The sequence below is a fragment of the Cyprinodon tularosa genome, unplaced genomic scaffold, assembly GCF_016077235.1.
Source record: "Cyprinodon tularosa strain WSP-4 unplaced genomic scaffold, ASM1607723v1 ctg374, whole genome shotgun sequence".
NCBI lineage: Eukaryota > Metazoa > Chordata > Actinopteri > Cyprinodontiformes > Cyprinodontidae > Cyprinodon > Cyprinodon tularosa.
In genome coordinates this window covers 241606-257863 of record NW_024039090.1, presented here as the reverse complement: position 1 = coordinate 257863, position 16258 = coordinate 241606, and the positions used below count along the sequence as shown (strand labels likewise).

At 40.7% G+C, this 16258-nt stretch overlaps 1 protein-coding gene across 1 annotated transcript in view; it reads left to right on the top strand.

Moving 5' to 3' along the window:
* Positions 1-14446, top strand: part of zmiz2 (zinc finger, MIZ-type containing 2) — a 76624-nt gene extending 62178 nt beyond the window's left edge. The window contains 8 exon segments of the mRNA XM_038296679.1: positions 1610-1767; positions 1861-1928; positions 2003-2071; positions 3077-3318; positions 4787-4908; positions 5595-5795; positions 13331-13378; positions 13380-14446. Coding sequence (XP_038152607.1) covers positions 1610-1767; positions 1861-1928; positions 2003-2071; positions 3077-3318; positions 4787-4908; positions 5595-5795; positions 13331-13378; positions 13380-13439 — 968 coding nt within the window. The 3' untranslated portion in view covers positions 13440-14446.
* The last annotated feature ends 1812 nt before the right edge of the window (positions 14447-16258 follow it).

Below are 16258 nucleotides of genomic sequence, written 5' to 3'. Positions count from 1 at the left end.
AACCTGAACACCTAAATTTGGCCAATCATATATCAACGGTCATCTGTCAATCAAATTTTTTTGGTCATAGCATCTTGATTCATATGTCGCAGCTAATATACGCAATAGTTGAAATAAGAAATCATTATGTCCCAGTGTTCACGGGGATGGACGTCTGTGTCTTCAGCAGGCGTAGAGCTAACAGAACTGGCAGCGTTGCGAGGCAAGGGCTCAAACATGTACGGCTGGAAGCCTTCTACACCAAACCAAGCTTCTGCCGCCCTGGCGTCCTCTTCCACAACAACTTCGTCCCCGCTTTCCTCCTCTAAATAAAAAATTGATGACTGAGGAGACTCATCCACGACCTCCTTCACTAAACTCTCCTCCTCTTGCATGTTTCCTCTGTCCATAGCGTTCCTTGACAGCGTTGTTTCTAAGTCACCAATTTAGTGCTACTTGGTTCCAATGTCATTTCCCGTTGGGAACCTACTAGCACTAAGTTGCTAACTGGTAAGCAAGATGCTTCAGACAAACTGGCGACAACCAAACTTGCTTGCGAACCTTCCACCACAACAATCCCGCCCCCTTGATAATCGACCAATCACATTCACTTTATTCACTCGTGTAAAGTCGTGCACCACTCAGGAGAATTCGGAAATGCAATGGTTGGAACAGCTGCTTCCCTACGACTTTAAATTTATTTATCATACAGATTTTTTACAGCATTGGGAAAAATAATGGATATTTATTTGTCTTCCTGCACAGCATATTAAAATAAACAAAATCCATCTTTTTCTATTTTTGGAAAAAGCAAGGAAGACATTAAAGAGCTGCATGCGTTTCTGGAGCCGCGGGCTGCCGACCCCTGCTGTGCATCGTGTTTAATGGGGGTACAGAAAAGCATGAAACAAAAAAACAGGCCTACAGGTTCAAATATATTCGGATAGCTGCATAAGGTAAAATTTCGATTAATTAAAATTATGTCTTCCAACTGAAAATACTTACTTTAGGCTTTAAAATGTTCTTTTGGATGATCTTTAAAATCCAAATCCATAGCTATATAAATATGGAAAAGATCAGATAAAGCTATTATTTGGTACATTAGGTCAATATACATTCATAATTTAGGAATTTTACATATTTTTAACTTAATGTAAGTTAAAATTACAGCTTTTTATAAAAATCAGAATGAGAATTAGAAAAAAAAACTGATAAACTCAGCCGTAAAAGTTAGATTATTCGTTTTTATTTATTTTAAAAAAACATTAAGCAGATAAAACTGGGATCCTGTCTCAATACCACTGAAGCCATCAGTGGTATAGTCTCTATACTCCAGTAAACGATTAGTCAATTACTAAATTAGTTGATGATAATTATTTCAATAATAGATTAATTACGAATAACCCAGTTAATATATGCAGCTTTACACCCAATAATGCATAAAGCAGCCAGACTGGAGTTAAATTATGGAGCAACAGCTACTTGGCCAGACCTGCCCCTCTTAGGATTCAAATTTTGGATTTTCTAACCAGGCAGTTTTGTTTGTTTTTGAGGGCATCTGTTTTTATCTGATGGATTTAAAGGAAAAGCTTGATTGTTTCAAAACAAAAACGCTGCGTCTCTGTTCCAGTAAAGCGAAACTTCAGCAGCGGCACAATCCCCGGGACGCCTGGCCTGAACGGAGAGGACGGAGTAGAACAGACGGCAATCAAAGTGTCCCTCAAATGTCCCATCACGTTCAGACGAATCCAGCTGCCGGCCAGAGGCCACGATTGCAGACACATACAGGTGAGGTCACACCTGCGGTCGTGTTGGACGTCCACATTGGTGCTGAATCTTTTCTAACCTGGACCGGTCTCTCTTTTTTTTTTTTTTTTTAAGTGTTTTGATCTGGAGTCCTATTTGCAACTGAACTGTGAAAGAGGGACATGGAGGTGCCCTGTGTGCAAGTATGTGCAGCGACACAAATGCATGTTTTCTATTAAATCAGCCTGAAACAAACTGTCTCCTCTGGTGTTTGCAGTAAAACAGCTTTGCTAGAAGGCCTGGAGGTGGACCAGTACATGCTGGGGATTCTGGTCTACATACAGAAGTAAGTTCAGATGCATTAACTGCTTAAATATTGGTCAGCACACTGGAAAAATGATCTAGGAATAAGGACATATTTCCTAAATTAAGTGTATTTACCATTAATTTGAACAGATAAATAAGATGATTTTCCAATGTATGAATATTTTTACTCTTTAAAACATGATAATTAGATAATATGCATTTGAAATAAGGCAATGCAGTTGTTTTGAATGTAAACTGTCTTCTATCGGCGATTTGTCTCACTTACCTCCTCAATTCAAGAAGAAATGCACTTTTTTTCAGGTGCGGCTGGTGGAGCTTTCTCCAGGGCAGGCTATAAATTCAAAATAGACGTATAACAAAAACCAATCAAATGTATACTAAGTTATAGCACCAGTATATTTATAGGAATGCCAAAAAAAAAAAAAAAATTATAAAAACACATATTTTCCTAAACGTTAAACCTAAAATTTAAATTGTACCAGTTTGACAATGGAGCATAATTAATATATATTGATATATACAAACTAAAAAAAATCTAGAAAAACTATATTATATTATTTTCCATGTGAATCTCAGATTGTTCATTCTTTGCCTTTTCTAAAATGTGCTTTAAATCAGTCCTATCTGTCTTTATCCATGCTGGGTCAGATCCTGACCTTTGAAAAAGCAGACAGGGAAAGCAGAATAAAGCTTTAGCCTCGCTACATGCAGTTAGCCAAGCCTTGTAGCCAAACCAGGTCCTGGAAAAGGCGCCATTTCTCTCTCTCTTTCTCTTTAATGCGTCTCCAACTCTTGCAACTCGACCTGTCAATCACCCGCAAAAACGTCTGCACTGTTGCAGGAGGTGGTGAGCAAATGCACTTCCCGTTACCTCAGGTTGTTTTAACGAGAGTCAAATGGCACAAAAGGCCGATGATCATCAGGGTTGGTGGGAAGATAGATGGAGCTGAAGGCAGAGAAAATCTGATCTTAGTAAAGAAGTGGTTCATAGTCTTACTTGGCTGTTCTGCTTTTTCTCCCTCAGTTCTGATTACGAGGAGATCACCATCGACCCGGTGTGTGGCTGGAGGCCGGTGCCGATCAAACCCGACCTACACATAAAAGAGGAGCCCGACGGTCCGGTCCTGAAACGCTGCCGCACAGTCAGTCCCAGCCACATGGTCCTGCCTAATGTGATGGAAATGATCGCAGCTCTGGGGCCCTCGTCGTCCCCGTACCAGAGCCTGAACGCAGGGGGCCGGAACACGCCCGACTACAGCCGGCCAGGTAGCGCACCCGCACCTTTTATTAACTATATAGATCAGGTTGGCTTGGAGTAGCTCACCTCATCAGAACAAAGATGGCTTCTTTTGTATTGGCTTCTAATATCAGAAATCAATAAACCAATTAGATTAACAATTCTAATATATATATATATATATATATTATTATTTTTTTATTTTTTTTTATTTTAGCTACAAAGGCTTAGGATATGTTAGCATGCAGTTAGCATGTGATTACTATCAGTTCCTGCTGTTTGAATGAATGAAATGAGTGAAAAATAATGAAATATCATCTGGCAGGGAAATCTGAGAGGTACCAGGTCTGGCACGGTACTACTGCTCTCTAGAGGAAAACAAGCAAATCAATATGGCGGCGCCCGTAACATTCCATTTAGTTTATTTATATAACGCCAATTCACAACACCTCATCTCAACGCACTTTACAGTTCACCTGATCATACAGTCTACTATCTAAGGAAAACCAGTTGATTACATCGTCTTATTCACTGCAAAAAATGTAAATCTAAGTAAGTAAATTTTTCTTAAAACAAGTGCATTTCTTCTTGGATTGAGCAGGTAAGTAAGACTCTTTGCCAATGGAACAAGAAAATTTACATTTAAAATAAGAAAAATAGACTATAGTCTCTTACTTCAAGCGCATAATATCTAATTTATCTTATTTTAAGGGTAAAAATGCTCATTCCATTGGCAGATCATCTTATTTTCCTACTCAAATTTAAGGTAAATACACTTGTTTAAAGACATTTTTACTAACTTTCAGAACGTTTTTGCAGTGTTGACTCGAAGGCAATCAATCACACTAAGCATGCTTGCAGCGACAGTGGAGAGGAAAAACTCAATTTTAACAGGAAGGTGGATACGACAAACGATAGTTTAATCAGGGCTTACAGACGGAGGAAACAACAACAGGAGTTAAGGTTCACCAGACTACAAAGCAGAATCATCACTGGAAATAGTGTGGCACAGTAGGGTAGGTAGATTTTTATGAATGTCTGAAGTTTCATGATTACAGAGGCTGACTGTAAGGAGATGATGCGTTCTGCTCATGCGCTCTTTGTTATCTGAGAACCGAGCCAGAACTGAACCCAGACCTACTGATGAACTACTACCATGTTAGCGCGGTTCAGTTGAGTCTAGTACGGTCCGGTTCAGTTGTGCGGATCATTTACTCTCAACAGCTATCTCGGTTACCATGCTCGGACCGATCTCAGCACGGTTTTAAAAGGGTAGTTGTAATAGCATGTTAGCATGTTCCCACTTGTAAGGCCTAATTGTAGAACCGATCTCTGGGGTAAAAGAGGGGGAAGTGAGGGTCTTGAGGCTTTATAGCGAGCCAGCAGGGGGTCTCAGTCTGGAAATCAAACTGGCATCCTGTTCCAATCTATTCCATGTTGGTTCATCCAATTGCTTGTGAAGCCCAACATAATGTTTGCTCTATTTCACTCTGGCAGGAAGCCAGGGATTCTCTGGCCAAACTGGATTTACAGATTTCCCCAACACTCCTGGGACCCCGACGCTCGGAGAGTACACATCCTCCGGACCGCCGGCGCCCCTCCCCTACCAGTCTGAGCAGGTTGGACACATTTGAAGCTCTCTTTGGACAAAAGTATAGAAACATAGGAGCAAAAACGAATTATTTTAGAGGGTTTTTTTCCCAAATGTTTAACTTTTTTTTTGGTCAGAAGTATTTTTTGAAATATCATTTGGAACAAACTGACAAATTATTGGCTTAATTGGAGAAAATAATTGGATTGAATGATTTTAAAACCTCTTTAACAAATAAAGATGTGAGTGGGGTTTTCTTTTGACTTTAGCAGAATCAAAGCTAGCTCCGCCCACTAACGCAAGCTGAAACACTCTCGTTAATTTTTAGAAACCAAGCTGTTAATATAGAAGATTGAATTGTTCACACAATGTCCTGTTAATTAATCCCAACATGATTTATAAAGGTATTTGCAACTTTTCTAGAAAAAATAGCAACAGAGTGAAAGAAAACCAAGAAGACGTTTTCTTACCATGCTCAGTTAAAAGCAGCCAATCAGTCGTCAGGATTTGAATGAGAACAGCTCTAGTCCCGCCTCCTTGGTTTTGATGAATGTATGACAGTTGAAACTAATTAATGATATGCTTACATGCAGGAACATTAATTCATTTATTAAATCGAAGATGAAGTCTTAATCATGCAGGATGTTGTCTGCAGGAAGCTGGTTAGAAAATCAGCAGCAGAAATCATTATTATCATCTTATCTTTGCTTTCAGGGGGCCCACAGTGGGGGAATCGAACACTCCCACAGCATCCTGCAGCAGCACGTATCAGGAGTCCATAACAACCAGAGTCTCGGGGAGGCTGGGAGCCCGCTAGCTCAGCGGAGCTCAGCTACACAGAACTCGCGGCTGCAGGGGGAAGGCTCCTTCGGTCTGGGTGGTCCTGGAGGGGACGGGGCCGATCACGCTCTAGATGTGAGTAAAAATCCAACAATCAAATACAAACAAACAGTTTCTGTTAAAAATCAGTAGAAATGTGGGTATTTACATTTTTTAAGCATTTTCAAATAGAGGAATTATTATGTCTGCTCATTCGTCTTGGAACTTTTCTAAAGTTTTTCACAGTGAGAAAATAAAGCTCACGAGCAGTAGTTGTGTTCTCTGACCTGGATCATTTAGCTCAATCTATGGAATGCCCTGCAGAATTATGGAGTTCAAGTTTTCCTATTATGGGTGAAATAAAAAGAACATATTTTGTGTTAAAAGAAAAAAAAAACTTTTCTGTTCTCTCAAATTGTTCATTTATTTTCAAAGCTTTGTATTTTTTTACTTTCTTATTTGAATTTTTATCTTTTCAAACTTTCTTTTCTTTTTTACAGATTTTATCTTTAAAAATTTTTTTCATCCTGTTTCATAATTTCATAATTTTTTTATTTAATTTCCCAGATCCCATTTTTAACGCTCCAATGCTAATACAACCAATAGAAATGTTGCTAAGGTTCCTGAGGACCAATAGACTCTTTGCTAAGGTTCCTGAGGACCAATAGAAATGTTGCTAATGTTCCTGAGGACCAATAGAAATGTTGCTAAGGTTCCTGAGGACCAATAGAAATGTTGCTAATGTTCCTGAGGACCAATAGAAATGTTGCTAAGGTTCCTGAGGACCAATAGAAATGTTGCTAAGGTTCCTGAGGACCAATAGACATGTTGCTAAGGTTCCTGAGGACCAATAGAAATGTTGCTAATGTTCCTGAGGACCAATAGAAATGTTGCTAAGGTTCCTGAGGACCAATAGAAATGTTGCTAATGTTCCTGAGGACCAATAGAAATGTTGCTAAGGTTCCTGAGGACCAATAGACATGTTGCTAAGGTTCCTGAGGACCAATAGAAATGTTGCTAATGTTCCTGAGGACCAATAGAAATGTTGCTAAGGTTCCTGAGGACCAATAGAAATGTTGCTAATGTTCCTGAGGACCAATAGAAATGTTGCTAAGGTTCCTGAGGACCAATAGAAATGTTGCTAAGGTTCCTGAGGACCAAAAGACATGTTGCTAAGGTTCCTGAGGACCAATAGAAATGTTGCTAAGGTTCCTGAGGACCAAAAGACATGTTGCTAAGGTTCCTGAGGACCAATAGAAATGTTGCTAAGGTTCCTGAGGACCAATAGACATGTTGCTAAGGTTCCTGAGGACCAATAGACATGTTGCTAAGGTTCCTGAGGACCAATAGAAATGTTGCTAATGTTCCTGAGGACCAAAAGACATGTTGCTAAGGTTCCTGAGGAACAAAAGAAATGTTGCTAAGGTTCCTGATGACCAATAGAAATGTTGCTAAGGTTCCTGAGGACCAATAGACATGTTGCTAAGGTTCCTGAGGACCAATAGAAATGTTGCTAAGGTTCCTGAGGACCAATATGTTGCTAAGGTTCCTGAGGACCAATAGACATGTTGCTAAGGTTCCTGAGGACCAATAGACATGTTGCTAAGGTTCCTGAGGACCAATAGAAATGTTGCTAAGGTTCCTGAGGACCAATAGAAATGTTGCTAAGGTTCCTGAGGACCAATAGAAATGTTGCTAAGGTTCCTGAGGACCAATAGAAATGTTGCTAATGTTCCTGAGGACCAATAGACATGTTGCTAAGGTTCCTGAGGACCAATAGAAATGTTGCTAATGTTCCTGAGGACCAATAGAAATGTTGCTAATGTTCCTGAGGACCAATAGAAATGTTGCTAAGGTTCCTGAGGACCAATAGACATGTTGCTAAGGTTCCTGAGGACCAATAGAAATGTTGCTAAGGTTCCTGAGGACCAATAGAAATGTTGCTAAGGTTCCTGAGGACCAATAGACATGTTGCTAAGGTTCCTGAGGACCAATAGACATGTTGCTAAGGTTCCTGAGGACCAATAGCCATGTTGCTAAGGTTCCTGAGGACCAATAGAAATGTTGCTAAGGTTCCTGAGGACCAATAGAAATGTTGCTAATGTTCCTGAGGACCAATAGAAATGTTGCTAAGGTTCCTGAGGACCAATAGACATGTTGCTAAGGTTCCTGAGGACCAATAGACATGTTGCTAAGGTTCCTGAGGACCAATAGACATGTTGCTAAGGTTCCTGAGGACCAATAGACATGTTGCTAAGGTTCATGAGGACCAATAGACATGTTGCTAAGGTTCCTGAGGACCAATAGACATGTTGCTAAGGTTCCTGAGGACCAATAGACATGTTGCTAAGGTTCCTGAGGACCAATAGAAATGTTGCTAAGGTTCCTGAGGACCAATAGAAATGTTGCTAAGGTTCCTGAGGACCAATAGAAATGTTGCTATGGTTCCTGAGGACCAATAGACATGTTGCTAAGGTTCCTGAGGACCAATAGACAAGTTGCTAAGGTTCCTGAGGACCAATAGAAATGTTGCTAATGTTCCTGAGGACCAAAAGACATGTTGCTAAGGTTCCTGAGGAACAAAAGAAATGTTGCTAAGGTTCCTGATGACCAATAGAAATGTTGCTAAGGTTCCTGAGGACCAATAGACATGTTGCTAAGGTTCCTGAGGACCAATAGAAATGTTGCTAAGGTTCCTGAGGACCAATATGTTGCTAAGGTTCCTGAGGACCAATAGACATGTTGCTAAGGTTCCTGAGGACCAATAGACATGTTGCTAAGGTTCCTGAGGACCAATAGAAATGTTGCTAAGGTTCCTGAGGACCAATAGAAATGTTGCTAAGGTTCCTGAGGACCAATAGAAATGTTGCTAAGGTTCCTGAGGACCAATAGAAATGTTGCTAATGTTCCTGAGGACCAATAGACATGTTGCTAAGGTTCCTGAGGACCAATAGAAATGTTGCTAATGTTCCTGAGGACCAATAGAAATGTTGCTAATGTTCCTGAGGACCAATAGAAATGTTGCTAAGGTTCCTGAGGACCAATAGACATGTTGCTAAGGTTCCTGAGGACCAATAGAAATGTTGCTAAGGTTCCTGAGGACCAATAGAAATGTTGCTAAGGTTCCTGAGGACCAATAGACATGTTGCTAAGGTTCCTGAGGACCAATAGACATGTTGCTAAGGTTCCTGAGGACCAATAGCCATGTTGCTAAGGTTCCGGAGGACCAATAGAAATGTTGCTAAGGTTCCTGAGGACCAATAGAAATGTTGCTAATGTTCCTGAGGACCAATAGAAATGTTGCTAAGGTTCCTGAGGACCAATAGACATGTTGCTAAGGTTCCTGAGGACCAATAGACAAGTTGCTAAGGTTCCTGAGGACCAATAGAAATGTTGCTAAAGTTCCTGAGGACCAATAGAAATGTTGCTAATGTTCCTGAGGACCAATAGAAATGTTGCTAATGTTCCTGAGGACCAATAGACATGTTGCTAAGGTTCCTGAGGACCAATAGAAATGTTGCTAAGGTTCCTGAGGACCAATAGAAATGTTGCTAATGTTCCTGATGACCAATAGACATGTTGCTAAGGTTCCTGAGGACCAATAGACATGTTGCTAAGGTTCCTGAGGACCAATAGACATGTTGCTAAGGTTCCTGAGGACCAATAGACATGTTGCTAAGGTTCCTGAGGACCAATAGAAATGTTGCTAAGGTTCCTGAGGACCAATAGAAATGTTGCTAAGGTTCCTGAGGACCAATAGACATGTTGCTAAGGTTCCTGAGGACCAATAGAAATGTTGCTAATGTTCCTGAGGACCAATAGAAATGTTGCTAAGGTTCCTGAGGACCAATAGACATGTTGCTAAGGTTCCTGAGGACCAATAGAAATGTTGCTAAGGTTCCTGAGGACCAATAGAAATGTTGCTAAGGTTCCTGAGGACCAATAGAAATGTTGCTAAGGTTCCTGAGGACCAGTAGACATGTTGCTAAGGTTCCTGAGGACCAATAGAAATGTTGCTAATGTTCCTGAGGACCAATAGAAATGTTGCTAATGTTCCTGAGGACCAATAGACATGTTGCTAAGGTTCCTGAGGACCAATAGAAATGTTGCTAAGGTTCCTGAGGACCAATAGACATGTTGCTAAGGTTCCTGAGGACCAATAGACATGTTGCTAAGGTTCCTGAGGACCAATAGAAATGTTGCTAAGGTTCCTGAGGACCAATAGAAATGTTGCTAAGGTTCCTGAGGACCAATAGAAATGTTGCTAAGGTTCCTGAGGACCAATAGAAATGTTGCTAAGGTTCCTGAGGACCAATAGAAATGTTGCTAAGGTTCCTGAGGACCAATAGACATGTTGCTAAGGTTCCTGAGGACCAATAGACAAGTTGCTAAGGTTCCTGAGGACCAATAGACATGTTGCTAATGTTCCTGAGGACCAATAGAAATGTTGCTAATGTTCCTGAGGACCAATAGACATGTTGCTAAGGTTCCTGAGGACCAATAGACATGTTGCTAATGTTCCTGAGGACCAATAGAAATGTTGCTAATGTTCCTGAGGACCAATAGAAATGTTGCTAATGTTTCTGAGGACCAATAGAAATGTTGCTAATGTTCCTGAGGACCAATAGACATGTTGCTAATGTTCCTGAGGACCAATAGACATGTTGCTAAGGTTCCTGAGGACCAATAGACATGTTGCTAAGGTTCCTGAGGACCAATAGACATGTTGCTAAGGTTCCTGAGGACCAATAGAAATGTTGCTAAGGTTCCTGAGGACCAATAGACATGTTGCTAATGTTCCTGAGGACCAATAGACATGTTGCTAAGGTTCCTGAGGACCAATAGACATGTTGCTAAGGTTCCTGAGGACCAATAGACATGTTGCTAAGGTTCCTGAGGACCAATAGAAATGTTGCTAATGTTCCTGAGGACCAATAGACATGTTGCTAAGGTTCCTGAGGACCAATAGACATGTTGCTAAGGTTCCTGAGGACCAATAGACATGTTGCTAAGGTTCCTGAGGACCAATAGACATGTTGCTAAGGTTCCTGAGGACCAATAGACATGTTGCTAAGGTTCCTGAGGACCAATAGACATGTTGCTAAGGTTCCTGAGGACCAATAGACATGTTGCTAAGGTTCCTGAGGACCAATAGAAATGTTGCTCAGGTTCCTGAGGACCAATAGAAATGTTGCTCAGGTTCCTGAGGACCAATAGAAATGTTGCTAAGGTTCCTAAGGACCAATAGAAATGTTGCTCAGGTTCCTGAGGACCAATAAAAATGTTGCTAAGGTTCCTGAGGACCAATAGAAATGTTGCTAAGGTTCCTGAGGACCAATAGAAATGTTGCTAAGGTTCCTGAGGACCAATAGAAATGTTGCTAAGGTTCCTGAGGACCAATAGACATGTTGCTAAGGTTCCTGAGGACCAATAGACAAGTTGCTAAGGTTCCTGAGGACCAATAGACATGTTGCTAATGTTCCTGAGGACCAATAGAAATGTTGCTAATGTTCCTGAGGACCAATAGACATGTTGCTAAGGTTCCTGAGGACCAATAGACATGTTGCTAATGTTCCTGAGGACCAATAGAAATGTTGCTAATGTTCCTGAGGACCAATAGAAATGTTGCTAATGTTTCTGAGGACCAATAGAAATGTTGCTAATGTTCCTGAGGACCAATAGACATGTTGCTAATGTTCCTGAGGACCAATAGACATGTTGCTAAGGTTCCTGAGGACCAATAGACATGTTGCTAAGGTTCCTGAGGACCAATAGACATGTTGCTAAGGTTCCTGAGGACCAATAGAAATGTTGCTAAGGTTCCTGAGGACCAATAGACATGTTGCTAATGTTCCTGAGGACCAATAGACATGTTGCTAAGGTTCCTGAGGACCAATAGACATGTTGCTAAGGTTCCTGAGGACCAATAGACATGTTGCTAAGGTTCCTGAGGACCAATAGACATGTTGCTAAGGTTCCTGAGGACCAATAGACATGTTGCTAAGGTTCCTGAGGACCAATAGACATGTTGCTAAGGTTCCTGAGGACCAATAGAAATGTTGCTAAGGTTCCTGAGGACCAATAGACATGTTGCTAATGTTCCTGAGGACCAATAGACATGTTGCTAAGGTTCCTGAGGACCAATAGACATGTTGCTAAGGTTCCTGAGGACCAATAGACATGTTGCTAAGGTTCCTGAGGACCAATAGAAATGTTGCTAATGTTCCTGAGGACCAATAGACATGTTGCTAAGGTTCCTGAGGACCAATAGACATGTTGCTAAGGTTCCTGAGGACCAATAGACATGTTGCTAAGGTTCCTGAGGACCAATAGACATGTTGCTAAGGTTCCTGAGGACCAATAGACATGTTGCTAAGGTTCCTGAGGACCAATAGACATGTTGCTAAGGTTCCTGAGGACCAATAGACATGTTGCTAAGGTTCCTGAGGACCAATAGAAATGTTGCTCAGGTTCCTGAGGACCAATAGAAATGTTGCTAAGGTTCCTGAGGACCAATAGAAATGTTGCTAAGGTTCCTAAGGACCAATAGAAATGTTGCTCAGGTTCCTGAGGACCAATAAAAATGTTGCTAAGGTTCCTGAGGACCAATAGAAATGTTGCTAAGGTTCCTGAGGACCAATAGAAATGTTGCTAAGGTTCCTGAGGACCAATAGAAATGTTGCTAAGGTTCCTGAGGACCAATAGACATGTTGCTAAGGTTCCTGAGGACCAATAGACAAGTTGCTAAGGTTCCTGAGGACCAATAGACATGTTGCTAATGTTCCTGAGGACCAATAGAAATGTTGCTAATGTTCCTGAGGACCAATAGACATGTTGCTAAGGTTCCTGAGGACCAATAGACATGTTGCTAATGTTCCTGAGGACCAATAGAAATGTTGCTAATGTTCCTGAGGACCAATAGAAATGTTGCTAATGTTTCTGAGGACCAATAGAAATGTTGCTAATGTTCCTGAGGACCAATAGACATGTTGCTAATGTTCCTGAGGACCAATAGACATGTTGCTAAGGTTCCTGAGGACCAATAGACATGTTGCTAAGGTTCCTGAGGACCAATAGACATGTTGCTAAGGTTCCTGAGGACCAATAGAAATGTTGCTAAGGTTCCTGAGGACCAATAGACATGTTGCTAATGTTCCTGAGGACCAATAGACATGTTGCTAAGGTTCCTGAGGACCAATAGACATGTTGCTAAGGTTCCTGAGGACCAATAGACATGTTGCTAAGGTTCCTGAGGACCAATAGACATGTTGCTAAGGTTCCTGAGGACCAATAGAAATGTTGCTCAGGTTCCTGAGGACCAATAGAAATGTTGCTAAGGTTCCTGAGGACCAATAGAAATGTTGCTAAGGTTCCTAAGGACCAATAGAAATGTTGCTCAGGTTCCTGAGGACCAATAGCAATTTTGCTTATTGTTTTTATTGTTGATTTTTGATTTCTCGGTTATTTGCCCATTAAAAGAATAATGCCTCAGACAATCTTAAAATATTCTCAGATTGTGTTATATTTATCATTTCTACATATCTGAACTTGGAGTCTTTGAAGGTTAGAATACTTCACCAGAATGGTAAAGCAGCTCCATTAACTCCACCTGGTTTCTGTTTGTCCTCCAGCTCCTTCCTGAGCTGACCAACCCAGATGAGCTGCTGTCTTATCTGGGACCCCCCCGACCTCCCGAACAACAGCAACGACGACCTGCTAGCGTTGTTTGAGAACAACTGACATGAAGAGGCTGGCCGCCCCCCTCCCGTTTGCACCCACTCTGGAGTGTGAACGCGTGCATACCAGTGTTTTTGTTTGTCTTCTGTCTTTAAGTGTCCTACTGTACTCTGAAGTCCTTTCAGTGCAGTGAAGAGGTGCATGAAGGAACATGGTGAGAGAAGGAAAAAACACAGAGCCTAACAGCTACCGACTCCATGGGCCAGCATTTCAAACACAAGCACAACCGTCAGTCAGTCTGGAGGCGGGGGATGAGAGGAGCTGAACGAGGCGTAGATTTGTTTGCTAGAGCTGCTCCATGTCACAAAAGGAGCTGGTTCCCATCTGTAGCTAGAAGACATCAGTGCAACCAAATTACAAGAGATCTGTGCTTCACTCTAAAACCGACAGCTGGGATCGTTTTCCTAACATGAACCATTTTGCTGAAGGTTTTACTCACACATCTTAATCTTCAGGCTAATGGCTGCTCTGTTAAAGGTTTAAAAATAGGTTAAATAAAGTCATCATTAAATGAACAAGTTTTAACTCGACGATGAATGCATCCTGACAGCAATGCTCTAAAATGATTAAAGTTAAATTTACAACTAGCTAAGCTAACGTTAGCTTCACTGTTTATATAAAGGAAAATGAGGATTAAATAAATTTGCTTATAGATGAACACGAACATTTACATTTTTAATCAGTTCGCTGCCACTGCAAAGCATTTTATCTTCTATGTCCAGCATTGTGTTTAGAAAGCTGCAAGTTGATGACAGAGATGGCTGAATTCAACTCATTTGCCATTTCTAGATGTGTACTTGTGCGTTCTCATGTGCTCGTGTACTCGTGAAACGTCATCAGCCTCAGCCCTAGTACTGTTCCAATTCACAAGAACAGACAAGACAGAGAGCAGTCTAGTCTGTTCTCAGGATCGACAGCTTCCAGTGGAGCGTTTACCGAGCTCTGAGTATTAAAATTGTAGGGAAGTCATATTTAAATGTCAAATTATTCTGAATACATCGGATGAAAGTGGGAAAAAAATGAGTTATTTCACCTTGCCAATTCGTGATCCTCCACGGACGGGTTCGTTGTTGGAATCACCATAATGTCACAAATCGCTAGGTGGCAGTAGTGTTCTTTGACAAACATGGATATCTCCAGTAAAGAACATTCAAATTAAAATTACTCTTAATTTAAAACACTTATCATTTATTGAACAGTATGTAATAATTTCATATTTAAAGTACTTTCAAAAGTTTGAATATGAGCGGTCTTTAAAGGTTCAAAATGCGCAGAACAGTAGTTTACATTCACGTGTTTTAAAATAACACAGCTACTATAAGTATTTATTACATGTTTGCCCTTTATACGGAGTTACCGCAGGTCATAAAAAATCATTAAAAGTCATCAAATTATGATGTTTTAAAATAAAGGCCTTAATTGGCATTAAAATTTATTAAATGTGATTACCATGGCATTTAAAATCCTTAATTTAAATTAAAAAAAAGTTTATAAAAACAAGTTACTCTGATATATTATATCGCAATATATATATTTCTGTTCAGAAAGAGTCATGTAGTCATGAGAGTACTTGTTAATGGCCTTAAAATTATTTGTAAGAGCATTAAAAGAACATTAAAAAGCATTAAATTAGAGTTACTCCTTCCTGTGTGAACCCTGCTGTAGCAGAACTCTGACAAAGGAATAGTACACCCAAAACATGATTATCCTTCATTTTCTACTCACCCCCATGCTGAACAACACTCTGGAGTACTTTTTTGATATCTCAAATGCATCTGGAGATCTGGGAGGCTTCTTGCTGTCTGCTGACATTCAAATAATGGAGGTCTATGGTGACCGAGACAGAAAGGTCCATAAAAGTCCACAAAAACGTGTCAATATTCCTCCATACTGTCGTCCAATGTAATCCAAGTGTCCTGAGTGGGTAGCGTCCATAATTTACTCGAAACTAAGTCATTTAGAATGTTTTTAGAGCATATACAGTAGTGTATAGGATTTCCTGAAAGCGCGCACATGCGCGCCCACGACGCTACGGAAGCCGGCAGACCAAACTAGCGCATTCAGCTCGGCAAAGAACTTATGCTCTTCCTCAACACTGAAGTCCTCAGACATTTTTCTTTCGTTGTTTCTTTCTTTGCACAGGTAAACAGCACATTTCTTCTTTTACGCTTGCATTATTGGCAGAGCAGACGCTGAATGCGCACTTTCATCTGGTTTGGTCTGCCGCGGTTTCGGTAGACTCGTGAACGCGCTTTTAGGAAATCCTATACACTACTGTTTATGCTCTAAAAACATTCTAAATGACTTCATTTCAAGTAAAGTCTGGACGCTACCCACTCAGGACACTTGGAATACATTGGACGAGCAGTATGGAGGAATATTGACACGTTTTTTGTGGACTTTTATGGACCTTTCTGTCTCGGTCACCATAGACCTCCATTATTTGAATGTCAGCAGACAGCAAGAAGCCTCCCAGATCTCCAGATGCATTTGAGATATCAAAAAAGTACTCCAGAGTGTTGTTCAGCATGGGGGTGAGTAGAAAATGAAGGCTAATCATGTTTTGGGTGTACTATTCCTTTAATACATTGTAAATGCGGTGTAGGTACCAGATCTGCTCGGGGCCCCGCCCCTTCTTATGATGTCAACATATGGCAACTCCACTCGGAAAAACTGTGTTGCACCCGTTTCTTAAGGATCGGATCTCTTTTGGAGTCTCGACATATTATTACCTATATTTGCTATTATTTAACATTTCATTGGTGATCGGAAGTAGCCGAAAGTAGAAAACAATCATTGTTAAAGGAAAGTACTGCTTTCTA